The sequence below is a fragment of the Rattus rattus genome, chromosome 2, assembly GCF_011064425.1.
Source record: "Rattus rattus isolate New Zealand chromosome 2, Rrattus_CSIRO_v1, whole genome shotgun sequence".
NCBI classification, from domain to species: Eukaryota; Metazoa; Chordata; class Mammalia; order Rodentia; family Muridae; genus Rattus; species Rattus rattus.
In genome coordinates, this window is record NC_046155.1 from 208,503,696 (window position 1) to 208,523,801 (window position 20,106).

The 20,106-nt window shown below is 43.1% G+C and overlaps 1 protein-coding gene across 1 annotated transcript in view; it reads left to right on the forward strand.

Annotated features, from left to right (window-relative positions):
• The window catches only part of Sgk1 (serum/glucocorticoid regulated kinase 1), a 124,327-nt gene that overhangs the window by 55,062 nt on the left and 49,159 nt on the right, over positions 1 to 20,106 (forward strand). The window contains exon 2 of the mRNA XM_032894876.1: positions 44 to 256. Within this exon, the coding sequence (XP_032750767.1) occupies positions 44 to 256 (213 nt within the window). The remainder of the gene's footprint in view (positions 1 to 43; positions 257 to 20,106) is intronic.

Consider the following 20,106-nt stretch of genomic DNA (forward strand, 5'->3'; position numbering starts at 1 on the left):
CGACGACCTTGGCATCTCTCTACTTTCTCTTCTGCACTTTCAGGTACGCAGATGGATCAAGAGCCCCATGGTCAGCGTGGACAAGCATCAGAGTCCCAACTTGAAGTACACTGGCCCCGCTGGAGTGCATCTTCCTCCCGGGGAGCCAGACTTCGAGCCTGCTCTGTGTCAATCATGCCTAGGTGACCACACTTTCCAGAGGGGGATGCTACCTCCTGAGGAGTCCCGTTCCTGGGAGATCCAACCTGGGGGTGAAGTAAGTTCTTTATTTTTCTGGGGGCCATGTTGTTCTGGAATTCGAAACCTTTTTCTTGGGTTTGTGCCAGAGATATCAATTTAAAAAAAATGTATATTCATGCTTGTAAGGAGGAAATAGAATCCAGAGTTTGTTAGACTTTTTATTTCCTTCTCCTTTCTCCTTTTCCTCTAACTCCCTTCTCTTGAGTTAGATTCTGACTATGTGATGCTGGTCTGGTCTGGAACTCGTTGGCTTTAAATTTACAGTTCTCCTTCCTCTGTCTCAGGGATAAGATCATAGGTCTGCAACACACACCTGTTGTGTTTTCCTTTTTAAAAATTATGCTTATTGTGCACATGCACATGTGTGTTTGTGTGGTGTACATGTGTGTGTACACATGTGTGTGTGGTGTACATGTGTGTGTGTGAGTACACATGTGTGTTTGTGTGGTCTACGTGTGTGTGTGTGTGTGTGTGTGTGTGTGTGTGTACTTGCATGTGCACTTTGACACACACATGGAAGTTAAAGGACAAGTTAGGTAAGTATCATTCTTTCCTCTACTATATGAGTCCTAAGGACTCAGGTCACTGGGCTTGGATCAAAGGGCCTTCACCCACAAAGCCATCTCACTGGCCTCCCTCCTGCTGTGTTATCTAATTAAAGAAAGTCAGCCTTTAATGCAGGTTGGGGTTGGTGGAAGTATTGTGCAGAAGGTATAAAGATTTTCTATGATTTGCATTTCCTTCCCCGTACATAGGATCCTCCATTATCAAGACTCCCAGCAAATACATCATCATTCCTCAGCATTGTGGTTTTCGTTGGGATTAGCTTGTCCCTTTTGTTGGTTTGAGACAGGGCCTTATGTATCCTAGGTTGGCCTTGAGTTCTCCATCCTCCTTCCTCAGCCTTCTGACCGTTGGGATCATACCCAGGTGCACCCAGCTTTAGTTCGTTCTCGGTGCTTTGGCACTGCAGTGATGTCCAGTTGGGCCATGTGCCATCCTGTGGAAGAACATTACTATAGCAAAACATGCTCCGTTCATCACGTAATAATCACCCTCCCGACTCCTATGCCTGGAAGCTGATGATCTTTCTACTGTCCCCTGCTACGGAACTGAACCTTCTAGAGCTGTGTTAGGTTTTGTGATGCTCAACTACTGCTCCATGAGTGGCTGGTCATCCAGAAATAGGTTCTTTATTAGTTCCTGTACACGGTCAACTTTTAATGATGCACACAGCGGATCACACCCCTCACCGATGGACTTGCCGCCGCCGATAGTATTTAGTTCAACACAACTTGACCCACTCACAGCTTTCTCCTGCAACTCTAAAAGAATTTGGGAAGAGAGTCCTTTTCTTTTTTGTTTCTTATTTTTGTCATTTTAAGGAAGATAAGATAACAAACTTATCACACAGCTTCTAAAATTTAAAAGATTAAGGAGTTATATTTAAAGACTGAGGGTTAAGGTAAAGCTATGTTTTTAACTTGGAATTTAATTAGGCTTATATTTATTTTATTTTATAAAACATCACATAAAATCTATATGTTATTTTCATTATCTTTTTTTGTTCATTTGGGGTTTTTTGTTCATTTGTTTGTTGTTTGTTTGTTTATTTTTGAGACAAGGTTTCTCTTTGTGTAGCCCTGGCTGTCTTGGAACTCAGTCTATCAATCAGATTGGCCTTGAACTCACAGAGTTGGGATTAGAGTTTCGTGCCACCAGGGCTTTTGCTGTCAGTACAGTGATAATGAGCCCTACGGTGTATGTGTCTTTAATCCCAGCCCTTGGGAGGCCAAGGTAGGTAAGGGCCAGCCTGATCTATAGAGCTAGTTCCAGGGCAGCCAGGGCTACACAAAGAGAAATCCTGTATCTTCTTCTTCTTCTTCTCCTTCTCCTTCTCCTTCTCCTTCTCCTTCTCCTTCTCCTTCTCCTTCTCCTTCTCCTTCTTCTTCTTCTTCTTCTTCTTCTTCTTCTTCTTCTCCTCCTCCTCCTCCTCCTCCTCCTCCTCCTTCTTCTTCTCCTTTTTCTCCTTCTTCTCCTTCTCCTTCTTCTCCTTCTTCTTCTTCTTCTTCTCCTTCTTCTTCTCCTTCTTCTCCTTCTTCATCATCAACAACAACAACAACACCCAGTCTAAAAACTCCACCATTATTATAAAACACACCAATTGCAGACCTCCCAGTGTGCTGTTTCAAGCCAGTGTGCCACCAGAGGGTTACTTTAGCAATCATGGACACCCTCTTTTGAAGACAGTAAGCATTTCCCACAGATAAAGGATTTGTTCTAGATGTTTACAGGTTGAAAACATGGACCCTCGGTTCTTGACCCTGGGACATCATGCAATGTCTTCCACATCCTGGTCACTTCTGAGAAGGGATCCGAGGGAGAAGCATATCTGAAGCACTCCGCCATCTGTAAGGATGCTCACTGTAAACACTGGTCTTAGTTGGTTTACGAACTGGCTAATCATAGGACTCAGACTCAGACTCAGCACCGGGCTGGCCACGAAAGGCAGATTGTTTTCCAGTACTGAGTGTTTTTGGTTTTACCCTCACAGTGCGGCCTGCTGAGGCAGCTCTGTCCATAGAGAACGCAGTCATTGGGTGGCCCAAGAAACAACAGGCCGGGCTGTGTTCTAACTTCTATTTACAAAAATCTCAACCAGTCCTCTGGCTAGGATTTGCAGGTTTCTAGAGTTCAGAGCATGTGACTGATGGAACTAGAGATAGATTGATTTCCACACCAGAGGAAACAGTAAATTAAGGACTGGAAGGAACTTACGCCAACACTGTACTCTATCTCTGCACTCTGCTCGGGAATGAAGGTTCATCAGTCTCAAATTTACAAGACACCAGCTACTTCTCACGCCTCGCTGGCTTTTGATTACGCTCCCTACCAATCAAGAAGATACCTTTCAAACTTAAAACACAGAGTTATATATAGTTTGTATCACAAGCTACTAAGCACATGTGGAAGTCAGAGGACGACCCGGTGGTTGTTTCTTTCCTTCCGCCATGTGGGTTCTAGGGATCAAACGCAGGTGTCACCTATACCTGATGGGTCAGCCATCTTGTCTGCCCACCTCTGTCCTTTGAAACTGAAGCTGTGCTGAGGGAAGAGGAAGCCTTTGAAGGTTGCAGTGTGGAAGGTGACGCTTGGTAGGCAAGTCCCAAAGTCATTCTCCTGCCGTCTCCTGTCTGGACTGTCCTAAGGGAATCGTGAATTTACCTGCTCAGCACTCACATGTCAAAATTAAAGTAATACATGCTTGCCTTTGAACGTCTTTCCAGAGCCAGCCTGGAACTCACAGACCACTGCCTGCCTCTGCCTGCTGGGTACTGACACACATAAAGAAAGGCCTGCGTCACCACACCCAGCTGGGATAGGATTTTTTTTTTTTTGGTTCTTTTTTTTGGAGCTGGGGACCAAACCCAGGGCCTTGCGCTTCCTAGGCAAGCGCTCTACCACTGAGCTAAATCCCAAACCCGATTTTTTTTTTTTTTTTTTAAAGAATCTTTTGCAAATGTAAATTTATCTGTGGACGCTTTATTGGGATCTGTATCCTCTATGCCCACTCTGGCCTAGGTCAGCAGATCAAGTTAGTCTAAGGACAGCCTTGCAAACGTCATACAATAGGTCTAAGCCCTCTAAAGTCTCAGATCCTAGCGTGGGCATTTAATGACCTACAAATGAAAATACACTCCCTTTGATGTATTTATGTTAAAAAAAGAAACACAAAAAAGGAGGTGGGAATGTTTCATTTTATATAAAATAAGAAAGCAAAAATAGTTTTAAATTCCTTTATGAGTGATATTTTTTTCCTGACCTTAAAAAAAAAAAAAATCCATTCTAAACACTGCCTTTAACGGCCAATGGCTAAGAGTCATACTGCACTTTGTGCCAAGTCTCCCCACGGTCTAGTTGTGTGTTTTCCCATGGAAGAAACTAGAGTATTCATATTGCCACCCAATCACCCAAGAATAGCAATACTGTGATATCACTGGAATCGCTATCTAAAGGGAACTGTTTATAAATTAAACAGATCTTCCTGTGGAGGAAAGATGATAACATGGTACTGGGGAAGCTGGTACTGACTAATTAATGTACTCTGGCCACAGCACCAGCCACAAAGCAGAGACTCAAGTGTATTGTTAGTGGGGATGCCGTGCGTGCCTGCGTGCGTGCGTGCGTGCGTGCCTGCGTGCGTGCAGGCTTTGAGACAGGGTCTCTCTCTCTGTAGCCCTGGCTACCCTGAAACTCACTATGTAGAACAGGCTGGCCTCAAACGTACAAAGAGTTCACCTGCTTTGCCTTTCCAAACCAAGCAGGAAAGGGGTGTGCCACAGAGACAGGCATCCCAGTGTTTGCTCAATGAAAGCATGCCGCTGAACACAGTCACCAGCTCTGCTTTACTCTGTGTCTCCCAAGTCACCTTCAATGGCTGCGGCATCCTCGACGAAGCAGAAGAGAACGCTTGGGAAATTGGGTGGGGAAAGAAATCTGCAGGTGAAGCAAACATATGATTGGATCACCACAGCAGCCTGAACAGTCAGGGTTGCTGCTCCCCACCCCCCGTACCCCACCTTCAATGACAGAAAACACTCATTTCCGTCGTAGCTGTCCTGAAACAAGGAAGGCCGTGGTATTAGAGGTCGGTAGAAAAGCGTAAGAAACAGCAGGCAGGTAAGAAAGTACAGTTCAAAATGATCATAAAGTAAAATATCAACCTGGAGAAAAAGGCTGCATGGTTGCATTTTCCAAAGGACCAGGAGGTCACAGGACCAGGCTAAAGATGGTTCAGGCTGAGTTTGTAACACAGTAAAGGGAGTTTAGCAGTGGAAATGCCGGGTGAAAAAAATAAGAGCAAAAACCTGGAAGAATCAAATGAGGACATTTCATATTGATGAAGAGCATTGCCTGAGGACACAAAACACTTGCACACAATATAACATGGAAATATCTAGAACAAACAGACAGCAGTGCAGACAGACAGATGTCTGGCCAGTCAGGTTGTGCAGGCAACATCTACTTCAGGGAGATGGACGGAAGTGCAGCTCAGTGGTAGGGTGCTTGTCCTGTGTGTATGAGGCCTTGGGTTTAATCTCCAAGACTGAAAAACAATGTAAATACTGAAAATATGTATATAGAATGTTAATAAAACAAACTTGGGATAGTGGTGGTGGAGGCCAGTAATCCTAGTACCTTGGGAGAGGGGCAGGATCATGAATTCAAAGCCTCCTTACATTACAGTGCAATACCTGTTCCAAAATGATTGTATAATAAAAGAATTGGCTGTGACTTACATAGATTATGCAGATCCACGCATATATGTTTGCATATAATAAACCTGTAATATGAATTATCTGAGGCAGGCATGGAACAGTTATAAAAATCAGGCCAAAAATTGCATCATGAAGCATAGCTCATCGAATTCCTCCAAACACGGGTCGTTCAGTTTGGTAAAATTAGAAACCGGGAACAATATGAAAGCTAACCAGTACGTCCAGCCAATTCACCCACCTGCGATTCACAATCACACTTCCTGTCGGCTCTGGGAGCACAGGAAGTGCAGAGGATTCAGAACTATTTTAAGCAGTTGTAATACCACCAAGGAAATGGGCTCCGAAACCTTCCTTTTCTCCCTTTAAAATAATCTGTGGCAGTCCTGGGGGTTGAACCCGTTATGTCAGGCTTGTTAGGTGAGTGCTCTACCCACTGAGCTGCCCCACTTTTCTTTAATCCATCGTGTTATCAAAAGTTCCATGACAATATCGTGTTGGCTAAAATATTATTAGAAAAAAATTATTGTTGTGGGAAGAGGTTTTGTGCCAGCGCATCTTTGTCTGAAATGGTAACATCGTTCTGATGTAGTAAATCTTGTCTCCATATTAACCCTAAATGTTTGCTTGCATGACGGTGGTGCCGGATACCATAGTGGAAACGGTAGGAAGAAATGGAAATACAGGTGGCTAGCCAAACTGTAAACCCATACGAAATTGGTTATGATGACACGCAGAAGGTCAGCAAGAAAGGTCAGAGCACAGAACAGTGGTGCAAACCAGAATCGAGTACGGGGTGGGGGTGGGGCAGAAGGATCAGGACTTACTAAGGTCATTCTCCCCAGCTGTATAGCTAGTTCGAATCTAGCCTAAGATAGATGAGACTGTCTCAAAAGAAGGGGGCTGGGACATACTGATGTGTCCCAAGGTGTATGTAGAACTAGAGAAATTAGTTAATACATTATTTTGTATGAGTTTGACTCATTGATGGTGGTTGGGGGGAAAGGGCAGGTAAAGATAGATTAAAGATATATTAAGAGTTATTGGGGGCTGGAGAGATGGCTCAGTGGTTAGGAGCACTGACTGCTCTTCCCGAGGTACTGAGTTCAAATCCCAGCAACCACGTGGTGGCTCACAACCATCTGCAATGATATCCCACGCCCTCATCTGGTGTGTCTGAAGAAAGCAACAGTGTATTCACATACATAAACTAAATAAACCTTAAAAAAAAAAAAAGAGTTATGAAGGCCACAGATAGACAGGCAGGCAGACAGTAGCATGGTGGAGGTGTCTGGGGACAGTTCAGGGTCTAGCACAAGGGACAGACAGCATGGTAGGGGCTCTGAAGAGAAAATCAGGGGTGAGGGAGGGGTGTTTGTGTGGTAGCCATCTGGGGGTAGTTTCATAGCACAATAAGCCTCTAGGCTGCTTCTCCGATTCCCAGGCAGGAGGGAAGAAAGGGGGGCCATGTGGCCCCCAACCAATATTCTCTTTGATGTAAAATCACTTTCCCAGGTGAGAAATCCTGCCACCTGGAGTTCCGTTTGCTTGAGACTTGCGAGTCTTCTCCTGTCATCCATCAGTATCTGCAGGATGGGAGAGTATGGGGCAGGCATTCAGGCCTGAGCCACCGCTGGACTCTACTGTACCATGCCTACAGTTCCAGTTCATGTTTATTCACACAAAAAAGGAATGGATGAATGGTTTTACCGCAATAGGAAAAGAGGGGACCCAAAGGAGAGTGGCAACCACTCAGACTTCTAAATTGGTATAGGGTTAGGGTGGGGCGTTCCCATCTAAAGCTAATTATCAGCTGTAGGGGTGAGGCATAGTCCAGTAACTATACTGGTGTGTCTAGTGGGTGTTACTGGGTCCAAGCAGCACGCTGGACAGTATCCTGAATGAAATGAATTAGCCTGCAAATTAGCAAGGGCCTATCTGTGGATCTAAAGTCAAAACAGTTATTAAAAGAATAATCACAAATGTTAGAAAGTTTGTGAAGAGTTTTGAATTGGAGTTATGGAGAGAAAGGGCAGAGAAAGAGTTAATGATAGAAAGGCATCAGAGCAGGGAGGTCATGGGGAAGGCAGTCAAGGTCATACTAATAGTGTTGCTATAGGCCTCCTTAAAGTTAATCCTATTAAATTCTTCTTGAGTTACGGAGCAAAAATGATACATCGCATGCAGAGGAAAGTGATAGATTTGGCTACTTAAATGGCTAAAATAGATCTTGCTTAGTTTTGTCAAATTGACAAAACCTGCAGCTACATGGGAAGAGGGCAAGTCAGGTGAAGAATTACCTCAATCAAATTGACCTGTGAGAGATTATCTTGATTAGTGTGGAAGGATCTGGTCCACTGGGTAGCACCATTCGTAGGCATAAGGGTTCAAGATGTATAAGAAAAAGCCATGAAGGTGGTACATGCCTTTAATCTAGAGGCAGGAGGATCTCTGTGAGTTCAAGGCCAGTCTGGTCTACAGAGCAAGTTCTATGACAGCCAGGGGTACACTGAGAAACCCTGCCTCAAAGCACACACGCACATGCACGCACATGCATGCACACAGACACACACCCACACATACACATACACACACACACACACACACACACACACACACACACACACACAGAGGAGGGAGGGAGGGAGAGAGAGAGAGAGAGAGAGAGAGAGAGAGAGAGTGTCAAGAAAGAAAGTGTAGAATGAAATAAAAATTATGAATCCCACGCTAAGGAAGAGAGAAAGAAAAAAGCTTAGCCTAAGTCAATACACAAGCAGCCCTCTCCATGCTGTCTGCTCCAGGTTCCTAACCTGACTCCCCTTAGGGATGGACTATTAACTGGAAGCTTTAGCTTCCCAAAGTTGTTTTTGGTCTTGATAACAGGAAAGCAGACTAGGGACAATTGCTCAATGCAGCTGTGGCTTTGAACCTGTAACATTTTAACTCTCCATAAGTTAATGGGTTTGAGACATAGTCACCCATGGGCCAGATGGGCCTTGAACTGTGTAGCCAAGGATGGTTCTAACTCCCCATCCTCCTTGCTCTACCTCCCGAGTGCTGAGACTAAAGGCCTGCACACTTAGCTACTCTCCTGTTTACAGACAGATAACAGGAGTTGTAAATGTCCCTCAAACTTCTACAGTGCTAACGACCTCCTTGGGATTAAAACGCACCTGAGGTCAGTCAAAAAGGACTATGGCTTTACCTCTGTTATCTGAAGTTATAAGACCATATTAATATATTACTTGTGAGTTTGTAGTAAACAACACAGCTACCAGGAAACCCACCTGTAGAAGGAAACAGTTGCAATTCCACCATATTTACCAGATAAAGATGGTCTGCCACTATGAAGTCGTTCTATCGCTGCAAAGAAAGTCTCTGGAGAAACTCTGGCTCCCACAGCACCCTCATTTGCTAAGTCTGTCAGGCTCTGGATCTCGATGAGGTCCTAGCAATCAAGAAACTCAATGTATTCATTTTCTCACGACCTTGTGTCCTCCAGGGCCTTGCAAACATGAGACACAGTTGGTATGCAGTATGCTCCTCCCCCCACACCCCTTTGCCTTTATTAGTTGAAGCTGAAATTTTGCTCATGCAAACTTTTCTAATACCAAATGGAGAGGCTAAGCAAAAACCCAGTGCAGCCCAAGCTGGCTGTAAATCTCCTACATTCCAGCAGCTGCCTGCCAAAGGTTTGGGCTGATTCTCATTAAGTCTACCCTCTCATATGGGATAGATTTGGCTGAGTGAGGATTTCCTCAGATTCCAAGTCCCCTGTCTGTCTCTCCACTAAGCCAGCTTAGAAAGTGCTGACTCAGCAGGCAAAGGCTATGCGTACTTTTAAAGGTCTAATGAAGTCACAATCCTCTGGAAGGAGCCCGGCCATATCACTACAAACAAAAGAACTAACATCGAAGTTTTGACAAGATTAAATGTCAGACCACGGCCTCTTCCTTCTCAGCAGTTTACGAGAGGCATCGACAGAAGACCCTCTTTAATCAACTAATGAATTAATTAATCAGATTTCACGCAGTTCGGGGCCAGAGTCTAATCATTGCTATTTGTTCAGTGTCATCTCCCTCCTCCAGGATACCTGTGCTCACAAGGATGCCCAGTGACTCTTAGACCCTCTCTCTCTCTCTGAATCGCTGAGCTCAGGAGCCTAGCAGGTTTGGAAGGGAAAGGTTCTGTCAGGGCAAGTTTCCATCTTTTTTTTTTTTTTTTTTTTTCCCTTTTCTTTTTTTTGGGGCTAGGGACCGAACCCAGGGCCTTGCCTAGAGTGCTCTACCACTGAGCTAAATCCCCAACCCCAGAATTTTCCATCTTTGATGGACTTCTCTGACATTGTGAGTTTTTCTGTTCTTTCTTCAAAAAGTACTCTAAAAAAATACACTAAAGTCAGCCAGATGGTTTTGGATGTTTTTGGTCTCCTTTAATTTATATCATATTTTTATGAAGGTATGTATGGATTTAAAACACACACACACACACACACACACACATTTCAAAATTAGTTGCCGTCTTTGAAAGTTTTCTGTTTTTGATATGACGTAATAGAGTCTCCAAGGACATGGGGGTCAGGAGAATTCTAAGTTTGTCACCTACAGTTGTCACTGTTTCTACCCCTTATTTTTCTTGAGAAAGCCCTATCACAGTAAACAAAGTTTGAACACTAACAGAGGAGCAAGCCCTGTGGTCTTGAACTCCTGTAGCTGAGGGTGACCTTGATCTGCGGGTCTTCTCGTCTCCACATTCTGCCATTACTGTCATTCTGTCATTAATTCTGGCCAGCAAGGCAGGTTTTATATGGACCTGGAAACAGAGCCCAGGTCTTTGTGAGTCCCAGCCGCTCCAGCAGCCTGCGGTCCAAGTCACAGCGCTAGCACGGAAGCTCTCCTAACTTAAAATCCTAAGGATATCAAAAGGAATACTTTCTGAAAAGCCATGACAAATATTTTTAAGATGCCCTCTTAGGACATGAAAACCCACGGAACTGTTCTTGCCAATGTTTGTTTATACATAATTGCTAAAAACAAGATTGGAGAAAATAATTTAACCCTGAAGGCTTACAATTCTTTTCTCTAGAAAAGCAGCATTTTCAACTTATTTATTGCGGTAAGCAGTTTGTAAAAGTAAAAACTCTACTCTTTCTCTCCGAAGGTTTGCAGTTCTTTTCCTCTGGTTTACAGTAACCTGAAATGGCCTAAGTACCCCCAATTCAAGCAATTCTTTTCGGATAAGAACCAGAGAAAGATTACCTTGCATCTGGTGCTCCCGTTCTGAGCTGGTAGGGGTCTATAGTTTCCACTGCCGGGTTTCACATGTCCTTCAATATAAATCTACCTGGTTGGTACTATAACAGTTCTTCTGACTTTTCCTATGTTTAAAAAACATGTGTAAGTTTTTTTCAAACAATCACATTATTGAAAACTTTAAAACCAACCTGATAATCTGATTGCTTTTGTGTATGTATTCTCTCCCCATTTCACTTGTATATTTATTTTTGCTGTGTATAGATAATGTAAACTTATCCTTTCCTTCACTTAACCTTTGACACATTCATATGTTACAGTATAAATCTGATGACAGCATTATGGGTAATAGTCTACCAGCCCTACCAGATGATTACGTTATGTAACCATAGACCCTAGGATTAGCACTTTCTTTCTTTTTTTTTTTTTTTTTTTTTTTCTTTTTTGAATAGGCTTAAAATTATGGGGTGTTTCTCACTTGGAATAATCTTAGGATAAATTGAATCTTTGTATAAATTCCCAGGAATCTAGTGGTTTGAAGATAATAATGGTGATTCAAAAGCCTTTCCAGACCAATTTTAGACAGAGTTGAATCAATAAAGGGGAGGTGGGGGGTTGGAGTGGGGCAAAAAGCCTGCCCGCTGTAGAATGAACCCACCCCACGAATGCTTCTGCTTCTTTGAAGAGCATGTTTTAATTTTTTTGTCCATGATTCACCATTGATTTGATTTAATTAAAAAAGAGACAGAACAGTGCTCTGTGCTCAGTCTGGCACAGAACTCACTACATTGCCCACACTGGCCTCAAAGGCACGGCAATCCTCATGACTAGGTCTCCCAATTGTGTTAGGGTTAGAGGTGTGAACCACCACATACCTGCCTTTGTATTTTTTTATTATCAAAAAATTAAAAAAAAAATTTTGTTTTAAATTCATTTTGATTCTGTTTAGCAGTTTCTCTCTCTCTGCATGATTGGGTTTTGTAATTCACTTTAAACAATGTAAAATAAATTGTTTTCACAGAGATCTAAATTTTCTTTCAGTCTTATCTATGGTAAGATTTTTCTTATTATCAGTCTCGGTTATTAAACCCACAAGGTGATCTATAACTTCTTTTCTCTTTCTAACAGAGAAGAAACGTGTATTAGTGGGAAGCTAAATTAAGCATATTGTGCTCCTCACATACATAGATCAAGAAAGCCCTGTTCCCAGCACCAGAGATTCACAAAGAAGGATTCTCGTCCAACTGGCTTTCTGTCTGCCCAAGAGGCACATTTTTGTGACCTACAAGATAACCAGGACACTGGATTCTCTTTGTCAATCATCCCGAGTTTCCCTCCTTTGGTCCTTGAAGGTCATCTCTTGGAGATCCAGCCCTGCCCTTCCTCAGAGGTCAGAGATGAGAATCTAGACAGTTCTTCTAAGAATGGGGAAGAAGGAACAGAATCCAGGTCACTCTTATCTCTTCAACCACCAAACAAACCACGGACAGACTATGATTAACTCAGTTAAAAGAATGTTAGGGCCAGGACACTGGGGCGAGACACATTCTGGCTTGTTGTACCCATGGATCTCTCCTGTAAATTCTATCCAGCCCCATCCAGCTCTCAGCCATGAGTTTGGAAACAGGCCGGAGACTATCTAGACTGATTAGAACCTAAAGACTCTAGCTGCTGTCCTCTGCCCTGTTCCACCATCCAGTAGTTAATCGGGCTGAGATTTGGCGGCCTTTGTGTGTGAGTCAGTCTTTCTGACTGCTAAGGACTTTATTCATTTTAGGGTAGTCATTCCCTGAAGCTACATGACTTTTTCCCCTCTATAATAATATCGATTTAGAAATATTACTTAGAAATAAGTAATTTTAAGTTCATTAAAATTGTAAAAGAAGACATTTTACAAATTACAAAAAAAGTACAAGAATTTAAAGGATAGAGCTGATTTTTATCCTAGTTGATTTTCTTAAGGACATTGTTTCTCCTTTTTCTCAAAGCTTATGTTTGCTTGGACTCTGTACTAAAATGGTAGGATTTAATTTGTCAAGGAGCCTCTCCAGAAACTGTTCTATAGAGAAAAAGATTTAGAAAAACTAAAAGGGATTTGGAGAAAGATTATGTATGTATGTATGTATGTATGTATGTATGTATGTATTATGCATACATGTGCATGTTGACATGGGCTCTCACTATGGAACCCCAGCTGGGAACCTGAAACCCACAGGATAACCCAGACTCTCTTGCTGCAGCTTCCTGAGTGCTGGAATCACAGATGCGAACCATCACACCCAGCTGCAGTAATTTATGAAAGTAATATTTTTGTCAAATCATTATTTCTAAAATTCGCCTTTAGGGACCTGGCAAGATCCTTCCTCAGGTCTGTTAAGGGAGTTGTCAGGTATGAAGTGCTGGCTGGAAGTGGCTCCTTTTTTCCGGAGCTGGGGACCGAACCCAGTGCCTTGGGCTCGATAGGCAAGCACTCTACCGCTGAGCTAAATCCCCAACTCCAACTCCTACATTTTTTAGAAACGCCTATCAGCTGATGGTCTCCAGAGTCAGTCAATGCTCCAATTTTCATTGGTCACTGATGTTAAATCCCTTTGTCTTTGAGAGCCGGTAAAGGTGATGTCACTAGACAAGATCCTAGCAAAGTTCAGTCTGTAAAACATCATCTCTTAGAACAGCAGTTCTCAAAATACTCATGGGAGGAAATACAGGGACAAAGAATGGAGCAGGGACTGAGGGAAAGATCATCCAAAGACTGCCCCACCTGGGCAACCATCCCATGTGCAGCCACCAAACCCAGTCACTATTGCTGATGCTAAGAAGTGCTTGCTGACAGGACCCTGATATGGGTGTCTCCTGAGAGGCTGTACCAGAGCCCTACTGATACAGAGGCTGATGTTTTCAGTCATCCTTTGGACTGAGAAAGGGGTCCCCAATGGAGGAGCAGACAAAAGACTGAAGGAACTGAAGGGGTTTGCAACACCATAGGAAGAACAACAATATCAACCAACTAGACCCCACCCGAGCTCCCAGGGACTAAACTAATGAGTACACATGAAGGAACCCACGACTCCAGCCACATATGTAGCAGAGGATGGTATTGTCCAGCATCAATAGGAGGAAAAGCCCTTGGTCCTCCTGTGAAGGCTTGTTTCCCCAGTGTAGGGCAATGCCAGGGTGTTGAGGTTGGAGTGGGTGGGTGTGAGTGGGAGAATCCTCATAGAAGCAGGGGGAAGGAGGGGAGTGGGAAGGGGGAAAGGAAATAACATTTGAAATGTAAATACATAAAATATCCAAGAAAAATAATAATAAAAAGGAACAGCAGTTCTCAACTTTCCTAACGTTGCTTTAACACAACACCTCATGTCGCCCTGACCACCCTAATCATAAACTTAAGTCATTGATATTTCATAACTGTAGTTTTGCTACTGTTATGAATCATAATGTAAATATCTGTGTTTTCTGATGGTTTTAAATGAATGCCTGTGAAAAGGTCATTTGACATCTCAAGGGGTGGGGACCCTCAGGTTGAGAACCGTGTGTTGTCTTCAAAGCATCATGTGAAATCAGGAATCCACTGATGTCCTGGAAGAGGCTCAGTTCTCTTCCATGAAGGACGAATTCCCATACTGAGTTAGACTTCCACCATCCATATAAGAATATATGAACTCTCTTTCAAGTCCAGCCAGATTCCATGGCCTGTTATCTATAATTCTGGTTTACTTTTCCAATGTCCCTGAACCTTGACAGCTATAAATACACAGTCAGTCACAATAAACATGTGCCTTTTTTCCCCAATGGGTATTTCCTGTTGTTTTCCCATGGGTTGATGTTTAAATGATGATTTCAGTAGGATCAGTAAATATCTATGTGAAGAATTCAAGAACTCAGCACCTTTGAGAGGGATAGATAAACAGTGGACAGGTGGCTCCCTACTTGAGAAATACAGGTTAGAGGGCTTTGCAGATTAGAAAATGCTAAATCTATTAGCTTGGGAGGGTCAGAACCAAAAAAAAAAAAAAAAAAAAAAAAAAAAGAAGGAAAGAAATTGATGACAGTTAGCTTGCTCCTTGGCTTAGAATTGCATGAATCAGCAGTCCGAGTTATTTTTAGAACAGGTGAAATCTGACCTCAGCATGAAGCCAGGCCTTTCAGGTAGAGAGATCACAATATACCGTGACCAGAAACTGGGATGCAGAGTTTCCCCAAGGTCTTTCAGGTAGAGAGATTCCTAAACAATACACTGCAACTAGACACTGGGATGTAGCGTCCCCTCCTAGCCCTCCAAAGGACCGTGTTAGTTCTTAAAAACTACTTGAAAGTTTCTGTCGTGGGCTTGACAGTTAAGTCCCCCACACAGTGCTTCCTAGGAAGAAGGTTTACTGCCCAGAAACCAGGTGATCACACATATGTGTAAGCGGTATTTAGGGAAAGGTGCCAGTGACACAGAAGGGCATATTGATTTTTTTGGGGGGGGGGACCCACGGAATTTTCGTATAACAGGAACCTAAGCCAAGAAATGGGAGCTGCTAAACTAAAGAAAGATAAGGGGTTGGGGATTTAGCTCAGTGGTAGAGCGCTTGCCTAGCAAGCGCAAGGCCCTGGGTTCGGTCCTCAGCTCCGGAAGAAAAAAAAAGAAGAAAGATGAAGAAGATAACCTCACAGAGGGGGCGCATGGAACGGTGTGGTGCCTGGAGCAGGCAAGGGGCAGCTCCGTTGAAAACAGAACTCAGAGCACTGACAGTTTTCGAAAGGCATCTTACATAATTCACCGATCCTCAGAAAGTGAGGATCCACTTTGACTCAATCCCAGAAGTGATACATAGATAGGAATAAATAATAGTAAAGAAAGAGGTGGATTTCTGACACTCCTCCACTGGAGACTGATGGCTTTGGATTAAGGTTCATGGCTCTGGTCATAAGGATAAATATGTTGGAGATTTACTACCATAAGACGGGTTCTAACAAAGAGAGAAACAAAGATGCTAGCCCTAAGAGAGGCGAATTTTGGTTGTTTTTACAGACATATTGAAATAGTCTTACATTTTTAAAATTAAATTCATTTATCTGGAGCTGGGGATAGAGTATGTTTTTGCCAGGGACTTTTTTCATTGTCTTTTAATTTCCTGTACATCGGTGTTTTGCCTGCATGTGTGCCTGTCTGAGGGTATTGTGTGGACAGCTGTGAGCTGCCATGCGGGTTCTGGGAATTGAACCTGGCTCCTCTGAGGAGCAGCTGGTGCTCTCCACCTCTGAGCCAACTCTCCAGCCTCCTAAGCAATTGTGTGTGGGCTACTTAGTGTGAGTACTGGGACTGAGTTTTCTGGAAGAAGAACAGCACATGCTCTTAGCTGCTCAGCCATTTCTCCAGCTCCACCCCTTTAATCCCTCTTCTTTTTTTTCTGTAGCCCTGGCTGTCCTGGTACTCACAGAGATCCACCTGCCTCTGCCTCTGGAATGCTGGGATCAAAGGCATGCACCACCACACCCAGCTCATTTGTTTTTGAGACAAGGTTTCATGTATCCCAGGCAGGACTCGAACTTCCTACATAGCCAAGGCTGTCCTTGAGGAACCGTTGGCTCTACTTCCAAGTGCTGGGATTGCTAGCAAGGACAGGCACACCTATTCTGTGGGTCGTCATGGCTAAAGCTAGTTCTTCTATAGCCTGAGTTACATCTTCAGCCCTAATGACTACACTCGCATTGACTCTTTACCAAGATGGAATGTTTCCAGGTGGGTGGTTTGTGTCTGTAACCCTAGCATTCAGAAAAATGAAAGAGGAAGATTGTGGCAAGCACAAGGCCAGCCTGGGCTACATAGTGAGTTCCAGGCCACCCTAGACTACAAAGCAAAAGCTGGTATCAAAAATCCAAATTGAAGAGGCAGGGAAGATCTCTGAGTTTGAGGCCAGCCTGTTCTATCAGAGGCAGTTCCAGAATGGTCAGGGCTACACAGAGAAACCCTGTCTCAAAAACAAAAATTGACAACCCCTGCGGGTGGTAGTAACAGTTTCCTTTAATCCCAGGGCTCAGGAAGCAGATGCAGGCAGATCCCTGTAGGTTTGAAGCCAGCCTGGTCTATAGGGTTTCAGGAGCCAGACTATACAGAAAAAACCTGTCCCAAAAACTAAAACAAAACAAAATCGAAGTTGATTCAGTAATACGGCTTAGTGTTTAGAACACTTGTTGCCAATCCAGAGAACCTGGATTGAATCCTTTGTCCAAGCTCTGATGGAAAGAGAGAAATGACTTCTGAAAGTTACCGTCTTACCTACATGTGTAACACACACACACACACACACACACTAAATGTAAAGAAAAACAATATAAACGGTAACAACCAAAACATTGAATATGCTAGCATTAAAGATTTGGACAAATCTGATTATACCCTCTTGGCTACCCTCAATTTCTAATTCTCTTCATAGTGAAATCCTAGCAGTTCTGAGGACTCAGTTGTTTATCAAAGATGACTGCAGAAGTGATGGACCCGTTTCACCGATTGAGTCTAAGCTGTATGAATGCCATGAGGTACTTTAATGGATGGGTCATGACTATCATGGATAACAGTATTAATTAAAATAAATCAGAAATACCGGTGATGAGTGAATTAAAAAGCAAAAATGCCTGGGCCTGTTTACAAATGCAAGGGTGAAAGTGACTGTAATCACAATACTGGATTTAACTGTATGACATAAACTTGGCACTGACTTCTGTGCTGGTAAGGAAGAAGTGTAGGTCAGGGCCATGACTCAAGTGTCTCCTGGATGGTACATGCGTGTAACACCTGCTGCCCAATCAGTTAAGCTGCATGCAGCTTACTTGTCTAGACACAAGTAACCACATTATTAATCTTAGACATCAAAACCAGCCTCTGGGGTTAATGGGGCTCACTTCCTCCTTGGGACATGGACCTGGCCTTTAATTCATAAATGTGTGCTTTTTCTGTTCAGCGTCTCAGAAGTGGTGGCTGCCCTTGTGAGTCCTGTGTTTGTGGCTCTGGGTAGGCAGATTTCACAGAATAGGCCCCTGTGATGAGCAGCAGTAGTTTGAGGGGGAAATCCTGGCTTCTTAATTGTCACCCGGGGACTTTCTTCAAAGGAGGGATTTCCCCATTGTTGCTCTGTTTCCTTGTTTCCTTGCTTTTCACGCCTTACAATAACAAGTGTTCTCAAAACTGTTACCCTGTCCTAGTGACTCCGTGGGTGGTAGGGCTGGGAAGGACTAAACTAGGGTGCTGACAGAGGATTGCCCAGGGCAGCAACACTTTAACCAGCCTGACATTTCACTAGACACATTGCCTGCCATGGTATTACTCAGTATCTTTTGTTTTGTGTGACAGTGTCTCACTATGTGTCCATGGTTTGTTTTCATGCTAGGTAGACCAGGTTGGTCTTGAACTCATGAGATCTGCCTACCTCCGAATACTGAGATTAAAGCTATGCTACTATATTTAGTAGAATTTAAGGTTAGAGATGTAGCTCAGTTGGTAGGGGCTGTCGCATCTTTAATGCCCAGGTTTCTGTACCCAGTGCCATATAAAACCGGGCATGGCAATGAATGATTATTTTCCAACACGAGATTATATTAAAAAAATGTATCAATAATACGTAAGTGATCAAAATAAATACATAAGTGATCATTGGTCATTGTATATGTCAAGTTCATACTTATTAGTTAACTTCTTGAGTTTCTCATTTATAAGCTTAATTATAAAATCTTAACAGTGTTGCTGTGAAGCTCAGGTGAGATGTTTGGATGTTGACTTAACTTCTTCCTGCTTTTATTCTTCTTACAGGCCTTCCCCAGCTTCTTTGTCATAAATAAATAAGAATAAAAAAACCAAATAGGCCAGTCATGAAAATGACAAGGCGGATCTGAGCTGTGGGCACAGAGGCCTGCCGGCTGCTGTCCCTCCCTCCCCTTGCCCTGTGTTTCCACTGGATAGGTTTGTTCCCCTACAGGTCTGTGTTCTGGATCTTTCTGCTCAGCAAACACAGAATCGAAACAAGGAAGTAACAGAATGACTGAGTGAGCTGATGTTGGTACAGTTTTTACAGAAGAGATTTTTTTCCCCTAGCCAATCAAGGTTCTTATTTCTGGATGTCATTTAGCGAACCCCGTGTGTCTTAGTCAGGGTTTCTATTGCTACAGTGAAACACTATGACCAAACACTAAGTTGGGGAGAAAAGGATTTATTAGGCTTACATTTCCACATCAAAGGAATTCAGGCCAGAAGCCCACACAGGGCAGGAACCTGGAGGCAGGAGCTGATGCAGAGGCCATGGAGGGGTGCTGCTTACTGGCTTGCTCCTCGAGGCTTGCTCAGCCTGCTTTCCGATAGAACCTGGACCACCAGCCTAGGGGTGCCACCACCCACAATGGGCTGGGCCCTCCCCCATTGATCACTAGGGGAGAAAATGCCTTACAGCTGGATCTCATGGAGACATCTTTTCAGTTGGGATTCTGTCCTTTCAGATAACTTGTTTGTGTTTCAAGCTGACATAAGACTTGCCACTAGCCAGCACACTGTCTCAAAAAAAGCAAATACACACAAAGGAAGATAATGAATCTCCTTTACATTCACATATATAGGTAAACATGCACTAGGGTAATTTAATGTCACCCATAGGTTAATGAGACTATCTTAAAGATCTTTTATGATATGGTTGTGGGTTTTGGTTTTGTTGTTGTTCTGCAATAGGGTTTCATACAGCCCAGGTTAGCCCTGAACTCCCAATTTACAAGTTGCTGTCTTGAATGGTGATCCCCCTGCCTGTCTCCAATTCTGGAATTCCGGACTTTGACCCCATACCCCAGTTTCTGGAACTTTCTGAGAGCAAGCCTGTTTATATCATTCATTAGGTTGGGAGTAATGAACAGTACAGATGGGGAAAAAAAACCCTGATAATTTGATTTCTGCAAGGATCGTGCTATAAAACTATAAGGCGCAATGAAATGTTTGCAAGTCACATAATGAATCGTTCCAGCTATAATTTGATCATTTATTTTTAATACGCCTTCACCCAAATAATTTAGAAATAAAACTTAATCTTTGGAGCATTTAAAAATGATATTTAAAAATATTTTGGAGAGGCTGCCGAGGGGCTCCTGTGTAGTTCAGGCAGGTCGGTATGGAACTCAATAGCTGAGGATAGCCTTGAACTGACTTTTCTTCTAAGTGCTGGATTTATTATTTTCTCATCAATCCATAATTGTATATTAATCCATCATTATCAATACCATATTTCCCATATTCATATATAGAGACCAAAAACTTAAAAACAAAAACACTAGGAAGGGAAAAGGATTGTATCCATACATATTAGCTTTTATGTTTC